The sequence below is a fragment of the Choristoneura fumiferana genome, chromosome 18, assembly GCF_025370935.1.
Source record: "Choristoneura fumiferana chromosome 18, NRCan_CFum_1, whole genome shotgun sequence".
Taxonomy (NCBI): domain Eukaryota; kingdom Metazoa; phylum Arthropoda; class Insecta; order Lepidoptera; family Tortricidae; genus Choristoneura; species Choristoneura fumiferana.
In genome coordinates this window covers 5,567,696-5,587,357 of record NC_133489.1, presented here as the reverse complement: position 1 = coordinate 5,587,357, position 19,662 = coordinate 5,567,696, and the positions used below count along the sequence as shown (strand labels likewise).

Here is a 19,662-nt window from a genome sequence, read left to right as displayed (position 1 = left end):
AATGGTTCTAATAAAAATCATATAAACGAAATCATAGTATATTAGCACTTTCTATCTACATCTTAAAATAAATTAAAGCCTTTTACAAAACGTTGCCTATTTTATAGTATAAAATATACAAGATCATAAACGTGATACAAAATTAGTGTTTCCAGTTCAGTTCATGCTGGACGGACAATATAATATAATGGATTAACTCATTTAATACATCAGCATCATCATCAGATTAAATTGGTGGTTTCCATACATTTAGTTAATGATTTAGTTAGAGTTATAGTTCGTGATTTAATTCCAACAAAGTATAAACATACTTAATGTTCAACTGCATCAACTGAGCTTGAAACAGTAATTTTGTATCATATTCAAAATTTCATTCTGTATACTAAAATATCAAATTTGAATTGCATTTAAGAACTTACGCATATCATCGTAATATTTTCTTAGCCGCTTTGTATGAATGGAACTGAAATTATTCGTTTTGGCTGTGAGGATGATTAGTGGTATTTAACTGAAGATGACTAGCTAATACTTAGAAAACGTTTCCGTAAACATGAACAGTCTATGTCCATATTACCTACCTGAGACCGTATTGTCTAACGCAATCAGAATCACTATCGCATTCACCATTTCTTTCAGTCAAGCGGATTACAATGAGAGTAGAAAGAGGCGACGAATGCGACCGCGAGCACCTTTGCATTAGACAGTACGACTTCGAGAGTACCTAAATACTACTAAATACCATATTACAAAACTTACAAGCATGCCTTAGCAAAAACCTCGAACGGTGCACGCAAATTATTTTGCCCGAAACCCACACTTTTCAAACTCGAGCTTATAAAACACTTTATTATCATAAAAACTTCCTTTATGACTTCTTAAGTCAATAATCTTTGCATCTGTGCTAATAAGTGGTTTTCCTTATTAGCATAGATTCAAAGATATGTCTAATTTCTAAGTTGGCGTGCTGTCATCCGAGTGCCAACTTTTTCTCTGTTCATGGATGACTTCATCATAGCTCGGTGGCGGTGGCAGATGGTCACTTCTGGTCTTCACTGCTTTGTGGCTCATGAGTTTGTCTTCTTCGGCCTCTTCAGGAATGGAGTCGCGACGCCTCGTGTCAAATTCACTGAGGATAGGCTGGGAGATGTTGATTCGCTGGGTCAGTTTTGGAGCGCTGTTTGCAAACTGAAAAATAAAAAACCAGTTGACACAATATGTTTCGGTTCTATCCATCCTTTTGATAGCATGAATTTTTATTTTTATCACATTATTATTTTATATCAGAAAATACTAAATATTTCGTCTACGAGTAGGTAGTGGGTAAAGCAACTCCAAATGAAATAATGATGTTAAGTCATTGTTACATTGACAAAAAACAAAGAAAATAGTTTACAAAACATATGATGTCGGCCTTACGACCGGTAACAATGGAATCATCATAAAGTAACGTTGAACATAAAAATTGGCTAAAGAAATGTATGAAAATATTTGTCATTTTCTAAAAAACATGTCAAAAACTTATAGGATTTTCAGTTGAACTTAGTCAAAATATTCGTAATTTACTTTATGAAAATCAAGAAGATTATAATTTAGATTGGCAATAATCATTTGGGCGCTCTTCTGGTATCACTCGTACTTGACGAATAATAAAACCTAGCCAGCCCTGCAGGGCTAATACGAAATCGTGATCGCTCTGACACTTATACTATTTAATACGAGAGCGAGAGGGACGGTACGATACGAACTTCGAGTTTCGAGTTTCATAGTAGCCCTGCTGGTATGATTTGAGTTTCTAAAAGTTACAGCAAAAATTATAATAGGTAGGACAATATTTGCATTCGTATGTACCTGCTAACAAACATATTATTTCAAGACTTACTGAGCTTATTCGTCTTTCAGATGCTAGTCCGGCCTAGGACCTCAGTAAGACAAATAAAGTAAATAAACCTTTCGGTTAATAATACTTAGTTGATAAGAGACTAAAAAGAGAAATAATAATAATAAATACTGGTAAATACTTAAACAGGTACAGGTGACTATTTAAAGGAATTGTATCAATGATGATGCATATAATATTTAGATAAGTTAGACATGTAAAAGTAATAATTAAACCTGAAGACTGAGTGAAAATATCAAAGAAGATTAGGTAATCATGTTTTATAAACCTAACATTTATTTTTAGAATATGACTAGCTAGAGCTGAAATGAAATTAAGAAGAAAAAATATGGATTAAAGCTTAATTAGAAAGGAAACTAAAAAAAGCCAAATTTGAAAGGATTTGTCCGTTTGTTACCCTTCGAATACGGAACTCTTATAAAATACCTAGAAAAAACAGATGAATAAAATCTGGTTCTCTGCCATTTGGGCAAAATATTTCTCGTAAATGTTTCATTTCCCAAGTATTATTTTTGGAAGTTTCCTAAAACAAACTTAACCTAACCTACTGTGCGTGCTCTATAAAACCATAAGAAAATATTGTGAGAAAAAAATTTGGTTTCGGAGAAACTTGATGGCACAAAATCGTTAGGCACGTCCGTAACAAGCCCGGAGATTTCAGTCATCTTCTGGTCTTCGTAAAATAATATTCCAGACTGTACTTATAGATTAAACGGCTTTGGTATCAGTGATATAAATTTGCATCAATGCGTCACATCTTAAGATAGAAAGCAAATACTCACAGTATTCAAAAGCAAGGTTGTATTTATATTAGTTTTTGTTGTACAAATACAACATCACGTTTCGTTTGTTTCATTTACGGATTGAAAATATTTTATGCATTACAAATAACAATTCAAACGAACGATAAGGATTTTATGATCAACAACAAAGCAGATGATAAATAATGAAAACGCATTATTTCGTATGGTGCTCCTTGCCCAGAGTTGCTGCTAAGTTTTTTAATACTCTAAGCCTAAGTTGCTGCTTAGTTTTTTAACGCTTTAAGCCTTGTCTATAATAAATAATAACCGATAAAAACCGGGCACATGCGAGTCGAACTCGTGCACTGAGGGTTCTGTTCAAATAAGTAGGTATCTATGACGTCCAGTGTAAGTGAAACCCCTCTTCTAAGCAAAATGTACATAGTCTGAAGTCATATTAGATGGTTACCTACTAACATAGACAGACATACAGACACAAAAAATAAGTTTTTCAGATTTTTTTTGTTGGTTGTGCTGAGCTCTTATAAGTATTTACCTTCAGTACCTTCCTACCTACCTATCTCAATATCAAATTTTAAGTCACTGTTTCAAGAAGTAGTAAACGAACTAATAAAATAACCTACATTATTCTTCAAGCAATGGAAGTTGATGCTCTTTTCTTACGAGTGCAAGTAGTTGTTCAACCTACCTTGTATACCAAAGGGGGCGGTCTATTCGACAGCATAGGGTTGGATATATGACCCTTGCCGTGTTGATGACTGATTTCCAGCGTAGATCTAAGCAGGTGGGCCTTCGAGCCGGATCCTTGAGGAGTTTTCGGCGAGATCTCAATGTTGCTGCAGCGGCGTTGACTGTTGCTGCCGCTGCGGCTTCGGTACAGCTCGTTGATATCACCTTGAGATAGCTGAAGGAGATAAAAGGAAATTTAGTAGGTATTAGTTTCACGATGTATGTGAAATTCCTAATCTACATCGGACCTGTGCAATATATGGCCATTTTCACAAAAAAGTGAAGATACCTTTTCTTTCTATTTTCTTTTTTGGAAAAATATTGTTTTTCTTACTCAGAATCAAGAGCACAATCGATTCAGATAGTTTAAAAAAATGTCCCAAAAATGACAGTTTTGTGGTCATCAGTACCTATAGTGATCCGGAGATGATGAAAAACTAAAGGATGAAAACTAAACTTAACTAAAGGAAAGCATTCTCGAGCATTTTACAAATTTTACAAATATGTCAAAAACTACTTTGAAATCCATCCAATGGATTATTTCTCATCTTTTTGTAATGTACTCGTACCTACATAAAATTTCTGAGCATTCTAGTATTATACTATTGAATCATTATCCATAACATTGTTTATTTCCTTCAGTGCCTGTTATTTTCTTATTCTTTGCCTTCATTCTTTCCTTACCCTGGCTCTGGATCCTCTAGGTAGCGAGTGCAGTGACCCCAACGGGTTGAATCTCGTGATCATGTGCAGTCTCTCCAACGATATCATTGTCTCTGCGTCTTTTCGTAATGGCTCCCCGTTCAGCTTATCGCCTTCGCCACTTTCTAATGAAGGCAATTGTGTACTATTAGTATATAAAATTTTAAAAATTGTACGTATTTGTTTAAAAATGTTGTCAACATAGAACGGATGGTTCACCGTTATCACTTATCACATTAGATAAATTTCCTACAGGACATTTTCCGCGATTACTCGTAACTTTGGTACAGTCGAATGCAAAAATATATATTTATTGGTTGTTTTTATTTATTTTTGTTTATATAAAGCCATAGCGTCAAAATATGTATCGGCCTTATGTTTAGTAGCATAAAGTTTAAAACATATTTTTGATGTCTTGGTAACGTAAGTACATATATTTATGCTTTTGACCGTACATAGCCACCACCATAAACATTGGAGCTCTGAAACACGTTCTTAAGCGATTTACAATGCGGTCATGTATAATGAAATGATGCTCCGACGTATCTATATGATGGCGGCCGTACTCATACCATTCAAAGAATTGCGTCGGTCGAAATATAATATGGGGAACTCATCAAAGGTAATTGCGGTCAATATCCCGAGACAAAAATATCTCTAGGTAATGCAAGATACTGTTATTCGCAAATTTTCATTATGTAGACATTATACAAGCAAACCATTGGCTGTGGTGTACTCGTAATTCTGGAAATTAATAAATATCTCAAACATAACACTTGTAGAGAAACCATTGGAACAAATCTCAGAGAACTACCAAGAAAATATATCACAAGTAGGTATTAACCAAATTCTTAATCATCGCTTTTAAAATAAAAAAATAAATATAATGGGACACTTGACACCAATTGATCTAGTCCCAAACTAAGCAAAGTTTGCACTGTGGATTAGCGTTAGCGTATTAGTTATTGTACTATGGATATTTTCAAGCCACGAAACCTTTTGTGCAATTAAAAGGTTCTTCGATGCCACTAACACGAACTCACCATTATCTTGTTCGCAAGGTCTTCCCAGAGCCGTCACTTTGATCTTTCTAAGCCAGAAGTAGTGAAGCAGCCCATAGACGATGCCGCCAAGGAAAGCTATCAGACCCATGTAGCGGAAAGCTTCCCTGGTACCAAGCGAGGCGATGAGGAGACCGCCGCCGAAACTGCCGCTGCCTCTGCCTGAGAAAAGTTCAAAAATGAGAAAAACGTTCCTTACGAGTATATTCATATAACGATTCCTCTCGATTCTTATATGTAAGCTAAAGGGAAGGCTAACGTTTGTCTTCTCAGCTACAAAATCAGCTAACTGTTCAGCCATTTGACAAACAAATGTTTGGCAATGATGTGTATCGTAAGACAAACGGTGCATTTTAAAAAAGTTGGAAACTGAACGTTTGTTTGTGAAATGATAGAAATGAGAGCATGGTACCATAATGCTGAAATTAATTGAAGTGCAACTGGTAACTTGAACAAAAATAGACCGATTTTTTAAATAACGCATTTACTGCTAACAATGTTGAGACCTTGGCCTAAGTACGGCGTATCGAAAAACCCTTCATGAATCTAATCTTTGCGATCCATGATCACCATTAAAAGTATTTTGACAGGTACCTGATTTTCGATATATAATCGACAAAGTTAATGTACCATCGGCCAAACAAGTTTCTATCGAATGAATATGTCGCTAAAGTCGAACTTTCAAGTTGACAGTACGTCTATTGGCATTATTGTTTTGTGACGTGCAAACGATTATCAACTGCTGATGCTGATGGTACCTACCGTTTGATTTAGCAAGCCTGGATTCAGTGATCACTTTAGACCAGATTTTAATATTGTTCGATGTTCGCGTAATTCTTTGAAAAGAGGCCTTTGTTATAATAACAAAGAGCTTAGGTGGATTTTCAAAATTTACAACCCAATGTTTTCGCATGACGTCAACGTTACTAAAACTACCGCCAGAATCGTAATCAGATGTGTATTTTAGATTTCGACGTTGGTAGAGCGATTAAATTTACACAATTCATTTGTCTCACTTAAGATATTGTAAATCATGAGATTAATCGATAAGATACGAAGCATCAATAGGTACACGAGTTTTTGTACCACAAGATGTCTAATAGGTACTGTTACATTAACATAGGCAGAGTCAGTGTACTGAATGACTATTATAGATATAACTTGTCACTTTTTTTTTTAACAACAAGACTTTTTTCTATTTAACTGTTTTTAAAGGTTCCCAGCCCTCTTGTTATGAGAGGAGGCCTGTGCCCAGCAGTGGGACGTATATAGGCTGGGATGGAAAGGTTCCCAGGTGAGAGACCGTTGGCTGTGGCCTTGGTCACTGACAGTGGTAACCGCCAAAAACGAGGCGACATTGAATGTAGAATATAATCATCTTCATCATCTTTAGCACGACGTTTTCCACTGTTTAGCAAAGGCTGCCCCTTAACGCCGCAATGAACGTCAACTCCCCGCTTGCATCCACTGATTGCCTGCAACTCTCGCGAGGTCATCAGCCGACCTTGTGGAGTGGTTTCAACCCCCATGGCTCCGCCATTTTAAAAATATTATCGAAAAAAACACACTATAATTATTGAACCCGCTCACAAAATTACGACCATAATATTTATTTATTTATTCATTTAATTACAACCATATACTAGAGTGTAGACTGCCAGACGAGATATGAAATTATTTTTGCCTAGATAGATACAATCTTTATTCTTCAAAACAAAGAGAAGGCTTAGTAACTAAAGAAATGAAATAAAAAATCGACATACAAAAATAACAAAAAAAATGAAAAATAAAAAAGGGTAAGTTACAATAACTAATTATATGTGCCAGAAATGGTCCCGCCTCAGCATAAATGCAGACTCCTCGGATGGAGTCAGCGCTGGTCTTCCGGCGAAACCATTGTAAAGGCGGGAACACACCAATAAAACGCGACGCCACGCCACGTCGTCCGACACATGTTTCTGGGACTGATTAGTACTGACACGCGTTGGAGGGCGTGTGCAAGCGTGTCGCGGCGTCGGGTCCCAAATAGTAAAGAGTAAATAAAACTAACAATTCAGCACTTAAAATTATGCCTGAAGCAAGGTACTTACGATAACAAATAAAATAACAATTAAACAGACACACACACATAAATGAGAAGCCACGTGATGTCTGAAACGGAAACCCATCGTCGGTCGATGAGTTCTGTGGCACTGTTGCAAAGAATTTGCAACACATTGCTCATCACATTTCCAGATTAGTCAAGCATCATAAAGGAACTTACCCAAGCTAAAGTGGGCCATCCCGAGCACTCCGATTAGGGTGGCTAATAGATTCTTCGGCGCCAGCATAGCGCAGTATGTAGCAGCTGCCACCCACATCAAATGAACCGACAGGGACTCCATGGCTTCAAACGGGAAGCACCACCATGAGTTTCTGTAGAAAATACATAAATAACAGTTGAGGATGGCCAAGTGGTTAAATAACCTGACTACAAAGCTTAAGGTGCCGGGTTCGATTCCCTTCAGTGACAGATATTTGTATGAATAATATGAATATTTTGTTCTCGGGTCTTGGATGTTTAATATATATTTAAGTACGTATTTATATCCATAGTACAAGCTTTGCTTAGTTTGGGACTAGGTCAATTGGTGTCAAGTGTCTCATGATATTTATTATTATTATTATTATTTATTATGGTGCCTTTTGGGAAGCGCGAAGCGGTGTAAACAATCTCGCTCTACCTTGATCAAGGGCTAAAGCCGGTGTTGTGCACAAAGCGCGCGGCTGTTTTATGCGATAAACGCTGCGTTAAACGCAATGCGTTTGATGCACATCAATTTCGTATCAGATAACACACAGACTACTCAGAGAACTAAGATAATACATACGCTTGCCGCTGCGCTCACCGCGTAAGACAATGTTTGGTAATTAGATTATCTGATGCAAATTGATGTGCGTCAAACGCATTGCGCTTAACGCACCGTTTATCGCATAAAATAACCGAGCGCTTAAGTCGGCATATACCTACCATCTTCCATTGTATGAATGTACTTATACGCAAGCGAAGTCCGCCCACGTTCTGTCATTGCGCTCATAAACTTGACATTACCGGTGGACGCATTCACTCTGTAAATAGAGCTAATGCAAAAGACTGGAACCACATAAGGACGCAGAGGCAGTCACCGTAGTCGACATCATCATCATCGTCTTCGTTAACATTATTATACAATCATCATCATGCGAAAGCTTGTGTGCGGCTGAAGTTCACGCTAAAGCTGAATTCGGATGAAATTTGGATTTTCATATTCAAATTTTGTTCTACTTACAGTGTAGTCTTCGCCGCATAAGCTGGGACTGAACACAACAATAAATAGGTACCTACACTTTTTCTTATTCACCTATATTGGAGTGAAAAATTATGTTTTTTTTCTTTGCTTTCCAACGCTGACTTTTTAGCCAGTCAAATGCAGCAAAATCTCGGAATTTTAATTCATGGCCAGATCTAATGTACCTCTATCATGCAAGTGAAGCAGTGGGTTAATGCTTGTGCCAATGTACCACACCCGTTATTACTTATCAGTAGAGACAACTCACTCAATGAAGGAATACCCGACGAGCCTGGCCGCGTGGGAGAAGAAGGCGACGATGATGACGTTCACGTGGCCAATGCGGGCGGTGATGGCGTCCGCTCCGTACAGGAACGGGATGCTGCTTAGAGTACCCACGGTCACGGTTATTCCTGGAAAGGTTACGCACTTGTTATCTGACTTGACATTCTCGTACCTATAAAGTTTCAATAGAAGCGGAGTAGACATATCGGATCACGAAGTGCTTTGAATAAGTGCGTGAAGATAATCTTATTGTAAAGCATTTATATTTTGGTCACTTCACGCGGTTTGATGTGTTTGTTTTATGAGTACAATTTTGGTCGCTAGGGGAAAATCCAGTAAATTCGTCGTTACAATCACGTCGTTCACATCATTTATTGAAAGTCAATTAAGTGAGTGTATCCATAATCATAGCTTCTTTTTTTATCTATAATCAGTTGAAGTTTTGTTTATGAGACTTAGAAATTTAAATACTTTGTCCAGAAATATTTAACATTCTGTAGTGGCATCAAAATGTAAATTATGAAATAACGTACAATGACGTAGGAGTTATTGCATCTGTAACAGGAGCAAAAAATTAAACCACATTTTCTATTCTTAATCTTGAGCTAATTTAGTTCTACAACATTTGAAAATAACTTGTATTATGATTTTTATAATAGTTTAAAGTTTAATTAGACACGCAATGTATTGCGAAACAGTATTATTGTATACAGTATACAGTATGTATTGTGACAGGCGATGTCATTTAGGCTATTAAGTGCCATACATTGAAAATACCATTTAATTTGTTTGGAATAAACATAATGACAAAATTACTTAATTTTTGAAAGTTACAGAACTAAAGTAGCTCTATTTGAGAAGCAAAACCTGTGTTTTAATTTTTTGCTCCTGTTACAGGGCCCACCCGGTATATAATATTCTGTTTTTGAAAAACAGAAACACTTAAAAATAAGAACGACTTACCTAGAAGGAAATTTGGTGCCCCTAATTCTTTCAGATACAGGAAGAGATAAGACTCGATAAAACCCCAGAAGTTGCCCAGCGCAAATAAGAAAAATATGAAAATAATAATGTGAGGCATCTTAATGATGTTGACCAAATCATGAAGTAGGTTATCCGCCGGTAGTTTAGCTCCAAGAGGCATCACTGCAACGGTTATAGCCGATATAAGGAGTAAGACGTCATATGTATAAAATGCAGCAGAATAGTCTGTGTAACCTGCAATCAACAAACGGATGTAAATGCAATAAACTGTTAACACAAGATAACAATTACGAGATGCCGTTACTTACCAACTTGTTTGCTCCTCATATCTATCAACATGCCAGTTATAGGAGAAAATATAGCCATCCCAATACTTGAAAACAATCTCTCACGCCCGAAATCTCCACCGTATTTCTGTATCATGGTTAAAGCTATGGGATCCATGATGGTAACGCCAGCGGACAACATGATAGTTCCCATGAATCTCATAAAAAAATAGATGTAGAACGTTTTGTCGTCACTTTCTTTGTAATCTGGAGGGCAAATATCGGGACCACCTTTTCTGTAATATTCCGATGATAAACAAAGTTATTAATCCCTTGATAGCTTTGTGTATCTTAGATAAGTAATTTACTTCATAAATAGAAAACAAGTTACTTACCTGAAATCGCACTTCTGTACCATGCAGTCCTTGGATATTAACTCAAGTCTTTGTAGCGACAACTTGGTCATATTATGAAACATTACAAGCCCTCCACACCTTAGATCCTCTTTATCTAACGCTGTTATGTTCACTCCTTGGTCTATCAAAAGCTTTTCACCGAATCTTGTTACGAAATCTGTGACCGTATCGTTTTCATCCTAAAACAGATTTATGTTTTTAATGTAGTTAAAAATATTTCAAATTCACAGATTATTCTTGATTATTATCCTGGTTGGGTTGTAGATTTTTGTTAAAAGTGATTTCAAGAACAAACAGCTCCGTGGAACACTGGAACTTTTATCGACCCAGACACTCTACGCATAGCTGTTGGTCTCCGGCTGGGAGTTGGGATCTGCGCAAATCACAATTGTGTTTCTTGTGGGACTCCAGTGGACCGTCTCGTCCACCATGGCCTCTCCTGCTACTCGGGCGCCGGCCGCCTGTCCCGCCACGCCGCTTTCAACGATATTCTCAGAAGGGCGCTCGTTAGTGCCAACGTTCCCGTTGCTCTGGAGCCCCAGATTGTACGGAGCGATGGCAAGCGCCCTGACGGAATGACGTTGATACCCTGGAAGACTGGCCGTGCGCTGGTGTGGGACGCTACCTGTACAGATACCCTGGCGGCGTCCTACCTACCAGCAACTACCAAATGTGCGGGGGCGGCGGCAGACGCCCGGGAACGCCTCAAGGTCACAAAATATAGCTGTCTCGGCGCCCAATATCATTTCTTTGCTTTCGGCGTCGAGACTCTAGGTCCTTGGGGTAAGGGTGCGCTGGAGCTACACAGGGAGCTCAGCAATAGGTTAAGGGAGGCAACAGGCAACCCCCGCGCCGGCAGCTTTCTCGCGCAAAGAATCTCAATCGCAGTTCAACGCGGGAATGCTGCCTGCGTGATGGGCACCATGCCAAGAGGCCCACCTCTCTTTTTTAATTAAGTAAAGTTTTAGTTTTAGTTGTTTTAATTTAGTACTTAATAGTTTTAATCCTATGGATATATTGTATTTTATTATATGAAATTAATAAACAGCTCCGTTGTGGCTGCGATACAGAGCTTTTTTTCAGACGATGGAAATTTCCCTCTATTAGCAAGCATTTATAATGAGTGGAAGGATTTGACTGTGTATCGCAGTGACAAACTGGAAATGTACCTACTCTCTGAGCACTTGGATATCATATGTTGACGCCAGGGCATGCATAATTGATAAATTAGACGACATTGTTGTCCCTAAGCCTGCAGAGCCAGTCATTAAGAAAACCTAGTACTCTGAACATGCTATGTGTGCGATATAACCAAGCATATAAAATATACACAGATGGTTCAAAGTGTGTTCAGGGAACTAGAGCAGCTATGTTTAAATAATATCTCACTCATATGGAAGCTACATGATGAGAGCTGAACTTGTAGCCATCAAAGAGGCTTTGAATTATGCTAATAACTTAGGTAATAATTCCCTTGTTGTAGTATTATCTGGCTCAAGGAGCGCACTACAGCATCTTAGTCGATGCATGTCCGGACAGAGAGGAATGCCTATTGCCTATGAAGCGCTCAAGATGATTCATGAGATGATCTCTAGAGGCAAGTCTGTTAAAATACAGTGGATTCCTTCTCATGTAGGGTTGGCAGGAAATGAAGCAGTGGATAAGCTTGCCAAAGCCGCTGTAATGGATGGCTCTGTAACAGACACTGTTCCTTTTTCCAGTGAACTTATTCCCAAAATCATAAGAAAAAGTTTACAGAAGTGGGAATACCATTTTGGTGAGCAGTGTGTATCCAGGGGTGTAGGGATCTGGTACAGAACCATCCAAGCTAGTCCCTTATGGGCACCTTGGTTTAACTCTACCAACCTTACAAGAAAAGTGTTAGTAGTAGTGTTAGTGCTTTCAGGGTACGTTGTGGACACATCCCAACTAAATTCTTACACATGATGAGACTTAAACCATCACCTCTGTGTGAGATTTGCCAGAAAGTAGAAGACTTTCCTATTTGTTGTTGAGACTCAGACTTGAGGAGAAGGGTTCTTGGGGGTTTGAGCCCCATGCACAATGGCCAGGTCAATTGTTGGCTCTCAGAGCCAGCATCTGACAAAGCCATTTGCATTTACCACTTTTTCAATATGTCCCTTGCGTAGGGAAAATCAGCGAGCACCCATGAGGCTGACATGATCACCTGGAGTGTTCAAAGCCTCAACAAAAAGAAGAAGAAAAAAGTTATTACCCTTTCCATTTCTATTCCGAGCTGCTCCTTAGGTTCTCCTAAGTCATCATGAACTTCAATGAGGAAAAACGCCGCATCATTATATTCCTCATCATTAGTCATGTTGAAGAAGCTGGAAAGAAAATTTAACTTATAATATAATACAGTTTTTAATAACTACGCTTGGTTTCGAATGCTACTTAAAATAGGTTTATAAGCACTAGTGAGTCTACTAGGCAAGGTTTTATTGATTTCAATTTTCATACGACTGTGTAGTTAATAGAAGTCTCTTCGTTCCATTCTCCATACAAACGTAGTCCCGGTCTCATTTGAAAACTAGGCAACAGAAATAGATGAAATTTCGTAAGTATGGACTAGACGTCATTATCTATGTCTGTTGTTTTTCAGATTTTCATATAAATGTGTAATATCAGAATTACAGGAGCTCAAAAGTCGACAAAAAAAGATGTCAACTTTGCACGAGAATTGCAGACTAATAAAGCATTTTTACAAAATTCGAAAAAAACACAGGCATAGAAAATATAATGAATATCTTGATTGTAAAATATCATTGATTTCTGTGCTATACTTTTCGTACAACGAAACCCAAAATTCAACCGCCTAAATCTTGGATACAGCTATCTCGATATACTCGTAAATTACGGACGTCGTTGTGGAAGACATGGGGGAGCATTGGGGGACGGCTGCGAGCGCTTATGTCACGAGCGATAAAGACAGCAATATCCTAAACGAATACCGAACGCGGCCGCGCGGCCGGCAGGGAAACTTCTCTTAAACCTGTTTTATCTCTGTTTGCTCGAAATACTTCCCAGTAGGCTACAGTCATAAAAACCGTTCATTGACGAACGTAAATATTTACTTAGACTAGGGTGATGACTTGGTTTTTTTTTGTACCTAATTCTTAACTATGACAATGATAAAAATCTAAGTTAACTAAGATATTGAATGGATAAATAAACTAAAACTAAACTAAGCTAAGGTATTCGCCTATATGTTATTCCAGACATCCAGTCATCTACATACCTTTCATCTAACTCCGTGCAGCCGTTTTTGCTGGAAGGCGTAACATACACACACACGCAAGCACGCATATCAGTATACACACAAACTCCAGCATGTATAACATTAGCAGAATAAATGCCTTATCTTTTTGACGGTTCCGTACCCGAAGGGTAAAAACGGGACCCTAGAATTACTAAGACCACTCCGGTCTGTCACCAGGCTGTATCTCATGAACCGTGATAGCTAGACAATTGAAATTTACACAGATTACTTATGTATTTTTGTTGCCGCTATAACAATAAATACCAAAAACAGAATATAATAAATATTTAAAATAAATATTCCCATACAAGAAACGTGATTTTTTTGCCGTTTTTTGCTCGATATTAATAACGGCAACAGTTAGGCGCTTGAAATATTCATAGAATATTTAAGTATATTCACTTTCAAAACAAATAATTAAATTAAAGTAAAATAAATATTTAAGGGGGCTCCCATACAAAAAACGTGTTTTTTATAAGTGTCGTATGGGAACCCTTAGTGCGCGAGTCCGCATCGCACTTGGCCGGCCTTTAATAATACCTGGTATTAGACAAATGTGGTGGTTTAATTTTCTGACTGATATGAAAGTCCAAGTCGTCTTCATCGTCAGAAGGGTCCACAGGGCTCCCGGCCGGCCTTGACAGCATGCAGTGGTCTATGCAGCGGTCAAGGACAAAGTCAACCTGTTCGTCCTCATCAGGGCACTCTCTGCTGGGGCAGGGGCTCCACCAAATCTGAAAGACAGATTCAATATCTAACTCGCCTTTAGGTACCTATTCGAGGTATTTTGCCACTATAATCTCGTGTGAACTAAGAAAAAATATATAGAACCTTTTCAAAGGAAAAGTCATTCCGATTTTCCTTCTTAATTTAATGCGATATCAGTATGACGTTTACTGTGAAATGATTCCATGGTGGCTCATGAATTAAAGTCCTTGACTGTAACCAAAAACACTATTGCAAAATTTGATCTCTATTAATATTCTTCTTCTTCTGTCGCTACACTCTTGACGATGTGGTGGTGGTCGTCGATTGATTATCAGCAGTGAACCTTCCTGACGACTTTCTTGGGCAAATACTGCAATTGGCTACCCCTTGCCTTCCACACCACAGTTCGTAGTTGGCTATAGAGAGCGCTGCTGTCCACTCCCATATTAGATTCCTTAGTCGCATCTTACGACACACACAGGAAGAGATTAGAATAGGGCCCTATTCTAAAACCGAGCACGGCACTAACTAGTTTATGCTACTCTACAGTATTTCAAAGTCAACACTTTGCTTTAACTCTCATTTCCACAGTCTTTATTCCATTAATTGCCTCTTTGGTAAAGTTCTGATTAATAGCATTGAGTTAACACGCCTAGTCTATGCAACGGTTTATCCAAAATTTAAATTGATTCAGACATTACTTGTCACGAGTCAAATCAGGTGAAGGGGCATCGTAATTCGGCAATAAATTATCATGAGCACCGAGCACGTGAGTGCTTGTCTAGAATAATAAAGGTAGTGCCCCTTTAAATGTTCTTGAGTAGGTAATGGGTTAGTCCTGCGTCCGTTCTGAGTAGCGAAGCCGACATGTAGTTCGTAAAGTGAATATACTTTATACAAAAAGTGTTTTACAAATTATTTTGGAGACACGATTATTTCATGAAATGAGATCAATTTGAACGGACAAAGTACGCATAACTAATATAGTAGTCGCAATGTTATTAATCTTATAGTCTTATTAGTTTGATCCAGATATAAAAAATGCTTTCAAACGAAACAAAATAAACTTGAAAGTAAGCTTCGATAATATGAGTATTCATAATTAAGTACTTATCTACATAATTATACCAAATTGTAGTAGGTACCAAATACATAATACGAATGCTTGTAATGTGGTAATGTATATGAAATGATAATATATGTATTTTTAAGAGAAATATAAATCAAAACAGTAAGTATGAGGAAAAATAAAGGTTACAATAATTATACCTAGAAACCAGTAATATATAGCAAGACTGCAGAATATAACCCGATCCTGCCTTTGTAAGACTTTGTTAGCGGTTAATTCGTCCTGCAGCCGGATGCCAGCGATTTGCTCAAATTCTTCCAAGTGTGACATTAGTATAGCTCTTTACCGTAATATATGAGACAAGGACCAATTCACCTAAAGACTGTGACGAAACGTTAGTACTTAACTAAGTTCCTCTGTCTCTATTTTTAGGACCAGCAGTAGTGGCAGATGTGGAACTAACGACACCTAGTTTACTAATTTATTTAGCTACACCTACTGGCAATATAATATTATCACTTTTAGATACTAACTTGTTTAAAAAGTTAGGTACACCTATGGATGTTTTATTACCTCAACACTCCTCGTGTCTGGATGCCGCATCACGTAAGCTGAAGGCATCACTCCTGGTGTTTCCTGATGCGGGATCAGAAGCAATGAATGGTGGAATGCTGCGTTAAGTATCAACGCCGTAATAACCACTGGCTTGTACTCTCCAAAACGGTCCACCAGAAATCCTACAAGCATAACGTCCCACGTTAAAAAAGTGTTAAGGCACTACGAATCCTTTTGGTTAATTAATTTTTCTAATTATTTGTTTATGACTTCAGGCTTGACACTTACCAGTTATCGGTGGACTTAAGAAAGTAGTAAACGGCAAGGCTAAATACACAAACGATATCTCAGGCACAGTGAGTCCTATACTCTGCATGTGTATCGTCAGGTAAGGGAGCAGCGAGGCTGTGGCCCCGTACATCACAAAAAGAGTCACTTTCAACATTATGAGGTTCGGATTAATGCGAAGCCAGGCCATGAGGCGCTGGATGCGGCCGGTGGGGGCTTCGCTCTCGTCGTCCATGCTTTCTTCGCTGTTCTTTTTAGAGAGATCCTCTAAAGACTTCGCCATAGCTACGCACGGCCGCACAGCGGAGCGAGCATGTGTTTGTGTAGTATCTTATCGACTAACTCGTCGGCGGCAGAAGCTGCGCTCCGATTATTTACTTAAGGATATGCCAGCAAGCCAGGGTCCCGTCGGACTGAGCGGATCACGGCGGTACAATTTACAATTTACAAATTACCTCCGTTCGAGGAGTGGACTGGTGGGGATGTTAAATCGGCTGGCGAAGAGACCTTGTAGGTAATGGACGAGCCGGGGCGCTGCGTCATTAAACCCCGAGGTGGCACGGCTTGCGGATTCTGTACGAAACGCCCAACGTGAGTTAAACTATTAATTTATTTTTCATACTAATCCTACCTACTTAGTTCCCACTTCTAGCATATCTTCTCGCTGTAAAAGGGACTGTGGATAGGTATAGTTAAGACTACTATGGATTAAGGACTTCCTGACTTCGCACATCATGAATTATGTCGCAGATAATTGCAGGTATTCAGTACCCAAAAGTTACAATTTGAATATCCAATTTCAGGGATAAAGTTGAAATAAACTAAGTAGGGCTCAAGCGATTATATTATTAAACAAAAAAAAATTGCAGGGGTACCAAATAAGTATTCAAAAATTCACGATACCATACATCGTGTGATAATGTAGTGATATGTATAATATAATAAACCATGTGGAATTTTGTACTATGCGTCAAATATTCAATACTACCTGTTGCCTGCGACTCCGCCTGGTAGAATTCGTTTATCGCTATCCCGCGGGAACTATGCAATTTTCCGGGATAAAACTATCCTACGTCCTTACTTGGCATTCAAACTATCCGTATGTACCTATACCCAATTTCAAATTTCAAAGTTCAGTAGTTTAAAAGTGAAAAGATAACAAACAAACCAACTTCTGTTTGTTACAAGCTTTCGCATGTGAAATATTAGTGAAATCAAGTTTTGATGAACTTTGATATATTACTCGTTATCTTGTCTACGAGCTGTAATTTGTATATTCCCTTTTTTAGTTCGCTTGAATTTAATATTGAAATGAGAAATTTATCCAGTCACCCCCAAGTTTTTGAAAATTCCCCTTTTTATTTTAATTGGTGGATATGAGAAGTCATGTACTTACTTTAATTTAAGTTTAAAACTTTTAATCGGTATTTTCAAGTGATGAGATTTTAAAAATCGGCCCCCTCCTCTTATTTATTTTATTAACTAGGTAACTTTTAAAAATAAAGGTTTATTCGAGCTGTATTTTTTAACCGACTTAAAAAGGATGAAGGTTCTCAATGAGGGCTATCGTTTTTTGTCTCACTAGATGGCGCACTGTTGCGTGAGGTTTTTAGTATGGCTTTCAAAGTCTGTTATTACGGGAGTGAAAACAAAGTTTAGATTCATATTTAATACACCTTAAAACCGTACCATAAAAATATCGAGCATGCCACAGTGTTGCATAGTCCCCGTTTTGTTCGGAAAAAAAGGGAGGACAAAGGTTTCCGAAAGACAAAACTGTCTCAAAACACAGACATTCATTGCCCCGGAACGCATATTTGCCATAATTAATTTCAGATATTTCAAAATATTCACAATATTATTCTCATTATAAACAAACCCGCGTAGCTTACCCAAAAACTATGAGATTTGACATTTCGGAGACCACACGCTACACTAGCGCCTCTATTGGCGAATTCATACGCGATAGCCCTCATTCAGTTGATTTGTTTTTAAATCGATTTGTATTTTATTTAGCAATATGCAATATGCAGATATAACTAAATTTTTGCATTAAACCATCTTACATTAGCACAGAATAGATAATACATTAGATTGAGTTGAGTCACATAACATAATAAAATGCCTTTTAATATAATAGATAATAGGGAATATTACGCGAAGCTGCGCAGGGGGCGACACTAGCGCAGATCAAAGAGTATTATTATTATTATTAGCATGTATCCTATAGTCCTATATAAATCATGGCATATTTATTAGTTAAAAAAAAAAAAAATTTAAATTAAATAAATGATATTATGGCATCCTGCTGTACTATGTAGGTATTATCTATTATGTGATCCTGCGGACATACCTAGATATTAAAAAAAAACTGTTTACGGTTTGTGCTAGTACTGCACTCTGACGGCAGAAAATTGCAGTAATATTTCACTACCCTACCTAATCCTTTAGCTAGTTTAGTAAGGGTGACACTATTTACCGGCACGGATACTTAATGCCGACATGGAAATACCGACCCACTGTTTCGTGTACACGCCCATACAAACCAAATAAAAACTGGTGTCAAACTGTCAAGAGTTTCTATGGGGCGTTTCACAAAATATCATGTCGGTATTTCCATAAAAAAAAAGTCCGGTAAATAGTGTCACCCGAGTAGTAACATAGCGCTATCTTAACAGAAACGGCAGCAACTGGAACTAAAGATTCAAAAGGAAAAAACGGAACCCTTATAGAATCACTTTTTGTCCGTCTGTCTGTCTGTCTGTCTGTCTTTCAAGACCCTTTTTCTCGGGAACGCGTGGAGGTATCAAGCTGAAATTTATATCAAATACTGAGGTCTACTGTCCCTTGGAGCTGTGAAAAAATCAAACTTCTAAGCCAACGCAATCAAAGGATGCAGCCATTTACTTATGCTGCAAATTTCCGCAAATTTTCGAAACTCGCAAGGGAATCAAAAGCTACAGGGTACTTCCCGTGAACTCAGGATCTTGAAATTTGGTATGAAGGTAGCTATTATAACACAACCAACTAGACTAGAAATATCCACGACTAATATAATCAGACCCCACACTGTGTACGTTTTGCTTAAGAGTAGGGCTCTGCATACACTGGATGTATTAAATCACTCGGAAACAGCGAGATAAATAACGTAAATGTGTACGGAACCCTCGGTGCGCGAGTCTGACTCGCACTTGCCCGGTTTTTTTTTCTTGTCACGGAAATACCTAAACTCCAATTCAATAGAATCTGACAATCCTGTAGACGCTTCCAGCCTACTAATATAAACACCGGGTTGCCTAAGGCTTTGTGATGTGACTATTATTCTTTTTTGATTCCTTTTAGATGATAAT

General features: G+C 38.0%; 1 protein-coding gene across 1 annotated transcript; it reads right to left on the bottom strand.

Moving 5' to 3' along the window:
• Positions 1–24: 24 nt before the first annotated feature.
• Positions 25–16,736, bottom strand: LOC141437779 (major facilitator superfamily domain-containing protein 6). The gene is made up of 13 exons (XM_074101287.1): positions 16,313–16,736; positions 16,043–16,206; positions 14,233–14,426; positions 12,649–12,760; positions 10,392–10,591; positions 10,039–10,292; positions 9,710–9,964; positions 8,730–8,874; positions 7,417–7,568; positions 5,136–5,315; positions 4,075–4,217; positions 3,350–3,565; positions 25–1,185 (listed from the first exon to the last, which is right to left on the bottom strand). Exons 1-13 carry the CDS (start codon positions 16,593–16,595, stop codon positions 952–954), a joined length of 2,532 nt encoding a protein of 843 aa, XP_073957388.1. The 5' UTR covers positions 16,596–16,736; the 3' UTR covers positions 25–951.
• Between the last annotated feature and the right edge of the window lie 2,926 nt (positions 16,737–19,662).